This window comes from Micropterus salmoides, unplaced genomic scaffold (assembly GCF_014851395.1).
Source record: "Micropterus salmoides isolate LMB-PRFRI ecotype aquatic unplaced genomic scaffold, ASM1485139v1 Ms_hic_scaffold_4, whole genome shotgun sequence".
Lineage (NCBI taxonomy): Eukaryota > Metazoa > Chordata > Actinopteri > Centrarchiformes > Centrarchidae > Micropterus > Micropterus salmoides.
Window position 1 is genome coordinate 67,001 of NW_024043372.1, and position 12,630 is coordinate 79,630.

Consider the following 12,630-nt stretch of genomic DNA (forward strand, 5'->3'; position numbering starts at 1 on the left):
TGTATTTGTTCTGTTTAAAGTCCTGACGTAAATTTTCTGTGTTTTTAGTGAAATTGAGACTCAGAAGTTTGTTCAAGAGGAGCTCGGTAACATCAGTATGCCAGAGATGAATGGCAACGAAGGACGCTTCCAATACAACATCACTGAGTACTAATATTACGTTAAGGCAATACTTTAAGTGAACTTAACATGTGTATTAATAGGTTCTCTTTCTCTCGTCTGTCATCATGTGAAGATAAAAGAGTTGAATCTTACTCATAGCTGACCTCCAATTCATCCCTGAAGTTGGTTTGTTGTTCGATGTTCAGACTCATCGATATCACTGAGTTTCCACCGACGGATCCTCTACTGGTTCTTGTTAGTTCTCCCACAGAACACTGACTTAACTCTAATCATTCTCCTATATAACACTAACTAGATTCTAATTGTTCTTATGTAGAACACTGATTAACTCTAATCATTCTCCTATAGAACCCTAATATAACTAATCATTCTTCTAGAACAGTTACTCCACTCTAATCATTGTCCTATAGAACACTAATATCTCTAATAGTTCTTCTACAGAACACAAGTAGTTCTTCTACATATCACTAATATAACTAATAGTTCTCCTAGCAGCACAAATATAACTAATAGTTCTCCTCTAGAACACTAATGTAATTCTAACGGTTCTCCTACAGAATACTAACATAACTCTAATAGTTCTCCTACAGGACACTAAAGCATTTGAATAGTTCTCCTATATAACAATATAACTCTAATAGTTCTCCTACATAATTATTATAACGCCAATAGTTCTTCCACAGAACAATAATATAACTCAAGTAGTTCTCCTACATATCACTATATAACTGTGATGGTTCTTCTACTCAACACTAATGTAACTAATATAATCTGACCTGTTTGAATCCAGATAGTTGAATGATCATATGATGAAGATGATGATGAGGACAGTCATCTTCCTGTCGGTGATGAAGTCTTGTTCTATCTCAGTTATGACACAGGAAACATCAACGCGTCGGCTGAAGGCGTGAACATCAACACGGTTCTGAATCTAATCAGAGATGATGAAGGACGACTGAAGATCAATAACATCACCTGTGATGCCAAAATTGACAAAATGAAGGCAAGTTCAGCGGAACACTTGGGTAAACACACTGATGTACTAATCAACAATGATTAATGATTATTGTTAATAGAATTGATTTGGTCATCAATAATGATTACTGTTAATTACACCAATGTAATAATCAATATGATAATGAATAAATAATCACTGATCAACAATTAACTATCAATAATATCTAATCACCAACATCATGTGACCTCAGAACCAATCAGGAACTGTCATCACGTGTATTTTGTTTCAGGAGAGTTTACGACTTCCTATCCAGTTTTCTGACAACAGGCATGCGCTTCCTCCTCAACCAAAAGGTCTCACACCTGTTGTCTGTCTGTATGTCTGTCTGTTTGTCTGTCTGTCTGTCTCACCTGGCTATCCCACTAACCTGTCTCTGTCTCTCTGACCTGTCTCTTTATTAGATCTGTCCCGCTCTGGATCACGCTGCTCTGGTTCATGTGAACTTGATGTTGGAGACAATCCCAGTGAGACGGAGGTCGATCAGTATATTGGGATCGATTATTCTCTGATTGATGATCCGGTGGTGACGTCCAGGAGCCTCGACATGCACTTCAGGGTCAGTCTCCGACACTGATGATCTTTTAGAATCTGGTGTAAGATGACAGTAACAGTGAGTGTATTGTGTCTGCAGGGTATGTTCTTCGACCTGTCTGATCAGAATGACACGTTAGTGAACTACGCCGTCGACCCGGTCATCAGAGAGTACGACCGGATGATTTACCTCGCTCTGTCCGAGTTCTTCTTCGACAGTGGTGTTTGCTTACTACAGAGCAGGAGTCTTCCAGATGCATATCGTCAACGAGAAGGTCACAACCACCACAGACTACCAAAAATCACTACAGACCTCCAACACCCCCACAGACCTTCAAAACCATCACAGACAACTAAAAACCACTACAGACCTTCAAAACCACCACAGATCTTGAATACCACCATAGACCCTGAAAATCACCAAAGACTGCCAAAAATCACTACAGACCCCCAAAACTATCAGAGACCCTATAAAACCACCATAGACCCCCAAAACAACCGCAAGACACCACAAAGTCTTCCAGATAGTCCCCTGAACGCCAGCTCCTTCCCTGTAAACATAGACCCTCATGACGCTGACAGGACGCTGGTGCACTCTGGCTTCCATTTCCTCATAATATGACTGAAGCTCTAAAACAGATTGGACTGTAACCCTGAACCACCAAAGCAAACAGGACAAGGTTGCTCCTCAGAGCTGAACTGATCCTGTTCCTGTTTGTTGTCTCATCCTTCAGATGCCCAAAGACCTGGAGATGTTGTTGAGAACCACCTACTTTGGAACCATCATGATGCTGGTGAGCAGAACCACCACAGAAATAGTCACACAGTGGAGATATAGTAGAAAAACAGAGACAGCAGAAATAGCAGAGACACAGTGACATAAAGTTGAGACACCAGTGGAAACAATCTATTTATATTAGTCAGACTACTGTGATCTACTGATAAACTGTGTACTATTTAATTCTGCATATTATTACTGGGTATTATTACATAAGTACTGCACAGAGCTGTTGTACTTTATTATTGTAGTACTATACTACATATATGTTTTCTGGATAGAACCCGGTGTAGTACTGCAATACTATGTGTTCTCCCTGTGTGTTCTGGGCAGAACCCGGCTCTGGTGGATGCTCCGCTCTCTCTGCAGATCGCCGTGGTCTCACCTCCAAAAACCTCCATCAAGACATCCGGGGCAACAGTCGTCATGACAGCCATCATTAAGGTGATGCTGCTGCCTCCAAGTCAGCCTCCGGTCCAGCTCAGCAGCATGACCATGGTACGCACACACCAACCCAACCAGTTTAACCAGTTTAACCAGTTTAACCAGGTAGGTCTCCAGTCCAGCTCAACAGCGTGACCATGGTACGCAGACACCAACCCAACCAGTTTAACCAGTTTAACCAGGTAGGTCTCCAGTCCAGCTCAACAGCGTGACCATGGTACGCAGACACCAACCCAACCAGTTTAACCAGTTTAACTAGTTTAACCTGGTAGGTCTCCAGTCCAGCTCAACAGCATGACCATGGTACGCACACACCAACCCAACCAGTTTAACCAGTTTAACCTGGTAGGTCTCCAGTCCAGCTCAACAGCATGACCATGGTACGCACACACCAACCCAACCAGTTTAACCAGTTTAACTAGTTTAACCAGGTCAGCCTCCAGGCCAGCTCAGCAGCATGACATGATGGTACGCACACACCAACCCAACCAGTTTAACCAGTTTAACTAGTTTAACCAGGTCAGCCTCCGGGCCAGCTCAACAGCATGACCATGGTACGCAGACACCAACCCAACCAGTTTAACCAGTTTAACTAGTTTAAACAGGTAGGTCTCCAGTCCAGCTCAACAGCATGACCATGGTACGCACACACCAACCCACCAGTTTAACCAGTTTAACTAGTTTAACCTGGTAGGTCTCCAGTCCAGCTCAACAGCATGACCATGGTACGCACACACCAACCCAACCAGTTTAACCAGTTTAACTAGTTTAAACAGGTAGGTCTCCAGTCCAGCTCAACAGCATGACCATGGTACGCAGACACCAACCCAACCAGTTTAACCAGTTTAACTAGTTTAACCAGGTCAGCCTCCAGTCCAGCTCAACAGCATGACCATGGTACGCACACACCAACCCAACCAGTTTAACCAGTTTAACTAGTTTAACCAGGTCAGCCTCCAGTCCAGCTCAGCAGCATGACCATGGTACGCACCAACCCAACCAGTTTAACCAGTTTAACTAGTTTAACCAGGTCAGCCTCCGGGCCAGCTCAACAGCATGACCATGGTACGCAGACACCAACCCAACCAGTTTAACCAGTTTAACTAGTTTAAACAGGTAGGTCTCCAGTCCAGCTCAACAGCATGACCATGGTACGCACACACCAACCCAACCAGTTTAACCAGTTTAACTAGTTTAACCTGGTAGGTCTCCAGTCCAGCTCAACAGCATGACCATGGTACGCACACACCAACCCAACCAGTTTAACCAGTTTAACTAGTTTAACCAGGTCAGCCTCCAGTCCAGCTCAACAGCATGACCATGGTACGCACACACCCCCAACCAGTTTAACCAGTTTAACTAGTTTAACCAGGTCAGCCTCCAGTCCAGCTCAACAGCATGACCATGGTACGCACACACCAACCCAACCAGTTTAACCAGTTTAACTAGTTTAAACAGGTAGGTCTCCAGTCCAGCTCAACAGCATGACCATGGTACGCAGACACCAACCCAACCAGTTTAACCAGTTTAACCAGTTTAACCTGGTAGGTCTCCAGTCCAGCTCAACAGCATGACCATGGTACGCACACACCAACCCAACCAGTTTAACCAGTTTAACTAGTTTAACCAGGTCAGCCTCCGGGCCCGCTCAGCAGCATGACCATGGTATGCACACACCAACCCAACCAGTTTAACCAGTTTAACCAGGTAGGTCTCCAGTCCAGCTCAACAGCATGACCATGGTACGCAGACACCAACCCAACCAGTTTAACTAGTTTAACCAGGTCAGCCTCCAGTCCAGCTCAACAGCATGACCATGGTACGCAGACACCAACCCAACCAGTTTAACCAGTTTAACTAGTTTAACCAGGTCAGCCTCCGGGCCAGCTCAGCAGCATGACCATGGTACGCAGACACCAACCCAACCAGTTTAACCAGTTTAACTAGTTTAACCTGGTAGGTCTCCAGTCCAGCTCAACAGCATGACCATGGTACGCAGACACCAACCCAACCAGTTTAACAAGTTTAACCAGGTCAGCCTCCGGGCCAGCTCAGCAGCATGACCATGGTACGCAGAAACCAACCCAACCAGTTTAACCAGTTTAAAGGTCAGTTACTTAAGAATCCAAACATCAACAGCTGTTTTCATTTTCATTCTGTTCTGCAGGAAACAAAGTTTAACGCCAAAGTTTCTATGACGGGAAAACGTCTGGCTATTCATGCTGACCTCCGCAGGTATGCACGCACACACACACACACACCTACACACACACACACACACACACAAACACACACACAGCTGGTCACGCTGGTTTGGGTCTCCAGTGCTGAAACCTGTTTGGACGTTAACCAACATATTAAACATACAGGAACTGACCGACTGGGGAAACCAAGAATACACTTCTGTCAGCCATCACAGCTAAATTTTAACTCATGGGGAGCTCCAGAACCCACAGCTCCAGAACCCAAAGCTTCAGACCCCACAGTTTCAGACTCCACAGCTCCAGACCCCACAGCTCCAGAACCCCAGCTCCAGACCCACAGCTCCAGACTCCACAGCTCCAGACTCCACAGCTCCAGACCCCACAGCTCCAGAACCCACAGCTCCAGAACCCACAGCTCCAGACTCCACAGCTCCAGACCCCACAGCTCCAGACTCCACAGCTCCAGACTCCACAGCTCCAGACCCCACAGCTTCAGACCCCACAGCTCCAGACTCCACAGCTCCAGACCCCACAGCTTCAGAACCCACAGCTCCAGACCCCACAGCTTCAGAACCCACAGCTTCAGACCCCACAGCTCCAGACTCCACAGCTCCAGAACCCACAGCTCCAGACTCCACAGCTCCAGACTCCACAGGTCCAGACCCCACAGCTTCAGAACCCACAGCTCCAGACTCCATAGCTCCAGACCCCACAGCTCCAGACTCCACAGCTTCAGACTCCACAGCTCCAGACCCCACAGCTTCAGAACCCACAGGTCCAGACCCCACAGCTCCAGACCCCACAGCTCCAGACTCCACAGCTCCAGACCCCACAGCTTCAGACCCCACAGCTTCAGAACCCACAGGTCCAGACCCCACAGCTTCAGAACCCACAGCTCCAGACTCCACAGCTCCAGACTCCACAGCTTCAGACTCCACAGCTCCAGACCCCACAGCTTCAGAACCCACAGCTCCAGACCCCACAGCTTCAGAACCCACAGCTCCAGACCCCACAGCTCCAGACCCCACAGCTCCAGAACCCACAGCTCCAGACCCCACAGCTCCAGACTCCACAGCTCCAGACCCCACAGCTTCAGAACCCACAGCTTCAGAACCCACAGCTCCAGACCCCACAGCTTCAGAACCCACAGCTCCAGACCCCACAGCTTCAGAACCCACAGCTCCAGACCCCACAGCTCCAGACCCCACAGCTCCAGACTCCACAGCTCCAGACTCCACAGCTCCAGACCCCACAGGTCCAGACCCACAGCTTCAGAAACCACAGCTCAAGACCCCACAGCTTCAGAACCCACAGCTCCAGACTCCATAGCTCCAGACCCCACAGCTTCAGAACCCACAGCTCCAGACCCCACAGCTCCAGACTCCACAGCTCCAGAACCCACAGCTCCAGACCCCAGCTCCAGACTCCACAGCTCCAGACCCCACAGGTCCAGACCCCACAGCTTCAGAAACCACAGCTCCAGACCCCACAGCTCCAGACCCCACAGCTCCAGACTCCACAGATCCAGACCCCACAGTTTCAGACTCCACAGCTCAAGACCTCTCTGGCATGTTAAAAATGTGTATGTTCTTTCATTGTTCTTATGTTCTCCAGCACTTCTTTGAAGTGAGAGAGGACTGTTTTAGCCGACAATCGAGTTTCTCATTAATAGTCATTAGTTGATCAGTCATCAGTAAAAGTGTTAAAGTGTTTTAGCTAGCCCAGGCTCAAGTTCCATCTCACTGTCGTCTTCTTCGTGTCCGCAGCCACGTTGGCATGCTGGCGTAACGTTAGAGGTTCCATTGGTGGTTTTCTTTCCACCTGCATTCTCATTATTTACAGCCAAACTTCATGAACAAAGGCAGCCTTACCTGGGACCTGAACTTGGCCTTCATAGACCTAACAAAAACCACCAGGCTCTGTGGAGCATACTATCAAGGTACGGCTGCCATGAGAAGCATAAGAAGGCTTCAACGGTATGTCGATCACAGTCTGAGCCCTTCACTGTGGAAACAGGGGTCAAACAGGGATGCACTATTGCACCCACAGTTTGCCATCTTCAATTGTTGCCACAGGGGATCCCAGTCCTGTACCGAATTGACACCAGGCTCTGCAACCTTAGTAAGTTCAAGGCCAAGAGGAAAGTCAGCAACACCTGATCGCGGCACACTCCGCAGAAGACCTACAGAGCTTTGCCAGGACATTCAGAGCCCTGGGCCTAGCATTAAACATCAAGACCCAGGTCCTACATCATCCTCCACCCAACCAGCCATTTACCCAACCAACAGTAAGAGTGGACAACACCGCTCTTGTAAATGTTGTCCTCTAACTTGGCAAATCTGACATCAACTCTGAGGTCGACCAGTCTGCTGGTTCAAGTGTCCTTGGGCGAGACCCAAAACCCCAGATTTCTCGCTGTTTGTTATTGATCACATCACTCTGACCAAAACGGTTTTCTTCTTTCAGGTTTAAAATCTTCTCCAATCAATCCGCACTGGAATCTCTGGCAGTAAGTGTCTTCTGTGTATTACTTCATCTTATACTACAAGTTACAACATTAACTAGATAGAGGGCGGAGATACGAGCATTTACTCTGACATCAGGGCAGTAAGAACTCGTCTGTCTGTCAGCTGATTCCTCTGCAGGTTCCTCTGAAGACCATGTTGCAGATGTCTGTGGTTCCTTTAATCAACAGTAAGTGTTCAGCACGGTTTCTACTGTAACACATTGTGGCCCTGACGTTCTACAGACGTTCTACAGACTGTGTGTGTGTGTGTGTGTGTGTGTGTTCAGACTGGACAAAGAGAGGAGTTCGGATTCCTCTGGCTGATGGGATGGATTTCATTGAGGAGGTTGTTGAATATCACAATGTAAGTCTGTTTACACAAGTTTTTACATGTTGTACTCTGATTGTAAACGGTCTGTGTATTATGGTGATATACTCACTAAGTGCTGCCCCCTAGTTCTGACAGCAGTGTATTGATCTCTGCAGGGTTTCATCGTGATCGGAGCCAATCTTCAGTTCAGCAAAGGACTGAGAGAAATGATCGCAGGGAACACCGAGACAGAGCCAGAGACCACCACCGTCTAAATATATATAGGAATAAACAGTATATACATATACACACACAATGTAAATATATATTACACTATGCGAACATCTATAAAAATATGTTAATATATACAATCACATCAGCAAATGACAGAGAAATGACGACAGGGAAGATCGAGGGAGCCAGACATCACCTCCTATTATATATATATATATATATATATATATATATATATACATATATGTATAAAACACACATACACACTGGTATGTAGAATATACTGTATATATTGTGGCATACAACAACTGTCAATATGTGAAAGACTGTAGTACATCTACTGCATAAATATTAGTTATTAGTTATATTTGCATTAGTTTTAAATACACTGAGGAGGTATAACACTGAATCACAACATCATGTAGTATAACACCTCTGTGTTCCCCTCCAGGGGGCGTGGCCTCACCAAGTGGGTCATTCCGTAAACTGAGACGGTGCGTTCAGGTGCACTGACATAAATCCAATATCTGCCCATTTAATCCCAGTGTTAAACTGGGACCAGTGTGATGAATACTGAATGAACAGGTTGTAATGTCAGACCTGAACTCATGATGGACAGCTGTCAGTTAGTGCTGCAGGGTTCAGTCTTACCACACAGCAATTCACTGTGGGACAACATTAAATCACATGGACCTTTGTTGCTTTGTGGATCCTGGAAATCTCTCTGTTAACATTCAGAGTGTTGTATAAAAACTCATTGTGTGAATCTCTGAGCTGAATTTCAAAACACTTCTTTACATCCATTTTTATTTAGTGTGTTTCTTTCACCTTTAACCAACATCAGTGTACTGCTGTGAAATATGTCACCTGTGTGGTTACGCACATACGTGTTGTCCTCTTATCAGACAAACAAAACCAACCTGTTGTCATTCCCGGGCGCCGCATACGGACGCTTTGTCAGACCCCTTGGTATCATTTTTTGCCGCCCCAAGTACCTTTAGTGTTGTTTTTCACATGACGCACGAAACGTCCAGTTAGACTTTCAAAATAAAGCTAATGGTTAATGTTGCAGTTTGATTAAGTTTAGGCAGCAGAACTACTTAGGTTTAGGAAAAGATCATGGTTTGGGTCAAAATAAGTACTTTACTTACGTCACTTAAATTAGCATCACTAAACAAGAGACAACTGGGAAATGTGGTTAATGTTGGGGAAAGATGGCGTCAGATGACCGTAAATTAAGAGTTGCTTACCATATTTATCATGCTGTGTGTGTGCTGGCTCTAACCAGAATCACAACAGGAAATATGAAGTATTATAAATAATCCTGAACATGTATAACACATCGATTTAGTGTTGTGGTGAAATTACAGTAAACCAGTGTGAACCAGACTGTTAGTGAGTCAAACATGTTAAAGTCATTGCACAAAGCCGAATTTTCAAATGTTCATTTCCCTGTAAGCTGGACTGTAACCATGGAAACATGACATCCAGACATAAACAAGCAGATAAAGGTGAGCGTGTAGGTGGAGTCAGGCCTGCAGGTGGCGCCCCCTTCAACCTGTCCACACCAACAGGAGCTCCCCTGTCTGATTACAACACCTGAACGTGTTCACTGCAGGATCACGTGGGATCCCTCCTGGGCTAGTCTGGGTTACTACATAAATAAAAACCTAAACTGTTGCAACAAACTGATGAAAATGATTCAGAAATAAATAGACCATGATGCTGATTTGTTAAAAGTCTGACTTCATGTTTGGTCAGGTCTGTACGACAAAGACGACAAGAAAACAACATTTGATTGTTTTCTGAATGGAGTTTGGCTCAATCAGGGCTATGCTAACTTGTTCACACTAAAGTACATCGACAGCTGGAATCAAGTAACAGATATTTACAGAATTTACCAGGTAGTTCAGCTTCTTTACTTCCCTTCCTCCTGTGTCATGAGGCCCAGCTGTATTCTCAGGTCATACACAGAGCGGGAGTCATTACATAGGTGGTTTTTATTTTATTAGTTCATTAAATACAAACTCAGACAGAAAGTGTGTGCGCGTGTTTCATTCTCATCAGGGAAAAGAAACTTCAGCAATAAACTCATTTTAACAAGATCATCCTTATTTAATCTCACAGCATCACAAAGTTCATCAACACTTAGCAATAATTTTGTTAGCAGCTTGTTAATAGTTAATTTCAGGTAACAACAGTTCAATCAATAATCAAACCGTAAACTATCAGTTATGTACCACTGATTATCACTTTATCAGCTTATCAGTCATACATCAGTTATTATCGACACAAACTGGTCAAAGCTTTTTATGAAGCTTCACTTTTCAAAGTGAAATTTATTTAAATCAGGTCTTTGTTTTATTGTTTTATGTCAGTTCATCATTAACTTATCATTTTTGACAGTGAGTAACCTCAGACTGTAACCACAGTTCTCTGAATCCATCGTTGTTTTTAACTCTTCGGTCAGACGGCCGTGAACTGTCCGGCGATGCCGTCGTAGCCATGGAAACCACACTTCTTGCCAGCGACTCTGCAACCGAAGGTCAGAGCGTCCTGCAAACTTCCACCTACAGACAGAAAGCAGAAACATTACGTTCAGACTGCAGGTCGACGCCCGAGAAGAGATCTGCAGGGTCTGATCTGAGGGCAGTGAACTCGCCACGACTGAGGGTTTAATATGAAACTACATCAGCAGTCTGTTCACTTTCTTCATCAAGAAAAGCCGTGACAGGGACAGACAGACACTAACTGGTGTCTAAATTATTTAAGAAGAATCAGATATCTTCAGTTATTAACCAAAACACCAAGAAACTCTTATTAAAAAAATCTAAATGTGTTGACTTTAAATGTCTAAAATCATATCCAGCCATGTTAAAGTTTCGTTTCAGTGGTCAGGATCAGTCCTCACATGATTTGTTTTTTGTTTTTGCCTTTATGTGATAGAGAGACCGGTATATTTTATATATTTCTGTATTGATGAATCCTAATGACACCTATGTACATATCTTTGCTTTGTTTTTTAAATGCTGTTACACGTAATGTTAACCAAAACTTTCACATAAGATGACTGGAGTCACAGGAAAGGGCAGACCTCAGCTGTTCTTGGTTCTACTTCATTTTATTTAGGTGGTTGCAGAATCCTGCTCATCCTCTCACCTCATGCTGCACTCACTCAGAATAAGTAGTTGATCTTAGACCAGCACAGCTTCCATAATCCGATCTCACCCAGGTGTATATGAGAAATGTATTTGTTTTGTTATGTAATGTAGCTGTAAATAAACCTAAAAAGGCCCAAAACTTTCACTGGTTCACATGGACTCTGTGTTCTGCTACAGTAACTCAGAGGCATGCATGAACCCGAGTTCATAAAAAAAACATCTTAGGTTAACAAGGTTAACAGATGTTCCTAAAACAAACCCCGGGCTACATTCACTGTGGGGGAAACAACCGAGGACGTCCATCAGCTGGAAAGGCCGGGGTAACGCAAAGGGTTTGTAGAAGGCGGAGGAGGGAAAGCTGTGACTGAGTTTACATCATTCATCACGTAGGGTTAAACTCCTGGTCTCTTGATTTGCTGCCAAAACTTTGGTGGGAAATCCAAATCCAGCATCACCTACTAGACTCGGGGCCTGATTTACTAACATCCCGAATAAAGAGCACTAAATTGCGTGTGCATTCTAAAATATTGCACGTGCAATTTTAGTACCTGCTATGGGTGATTTACTAAAAATTATTGCATAGATGGCAACAGGAGCAAACACAATGGAGGCAGCAGTATTTAAATGAGCCATTCAAATACACACATTAGAAAAACAAAGCTAATTTCAATAATAATTACAACAATTACATTACTTTAGAAATATAGTATGTTAATATGTGTGACTTGTTAAGTATGTTAGCAAGACAGTCCAGATTGGTGAAACCAGGCTACATCAAATGTTCAGGGGGCGTGCTCAATAAACGTCCCAGACACAGTGCTAAAATAAAAAAATTGAAAAAGGTGATTTCAGGAACAAATGTTGAGAGAAAGAAAAAGAAGGAGCAATAAGAAATAAGAGACAAAAGAAACCACTAAGTTTGTGAATCTACAGAATTTTATCATCATCATCTGATCCCACAGACCGTCCAACAAGACAGACCGTCCTCCAACTTACAGCTAAACAGTCTTTTTGTGTGCTTAATGAACTGAACCACATTTGTTTTTGTGCTTTATGAAATGAAATGGCCCTAATTTTTGTTATAAAAACAAAACTTAACATGTTAGATAAGAGCCCTGCCTCGAAGACATCTACACGCCAGACCTTATTATAGTCATAGCACCACCTACCGGCAACAGGAATGACATGTTTGAACAAGTAAATGTAAATGCTCTGTATTTGTATAGCCAAGAGCTTTTACACATTCACCATTCACTCACATTCATTCACTGAGCCTAAGTGCTCAAACAGAAACTAACATTCACTCACATTCATACACTGG

At 44.2% G+C, this 12,630-nt stretch overlaps 1 protein-coding gene and 1 pseudogene across 7 annotated transcripts in view; one reads left to right on the forward strand and one right to left on the reverse strand.

Moving 5' to 3' along the window:
• LOC119885755 overlaps positions 1-9,877 on the forward strand; it is an 11,261-nt pseudogene extending 1,384 nt beyond the window's left edge.
• A 252-nt stretch (positions 9,878-10,129) lies between these two features.
• khk (ketohexokinase) overlaps positions 10,130-12,630 on the reverse strand; it is a 39,190-nt gene continuing 36,689 nt past the window's right edge. For all 7 annotated transcript variants that reach the window (XR_005441540.1, XM_038697671.1, XM_038697673.1 and 4 more), the window contains one exon: positions 10,130-10,718. Coding sequence is in view for 6 of the 7 variants with exons in the window: in XM_038697671.1 (XP_038553599.1) it covers positions 10,615-10,718 (104 nt within the window). In the remaining variant the exon portion in view is untranslated. The remainder of the gene's footprint in view (positions 10,719-12,630) is intronic.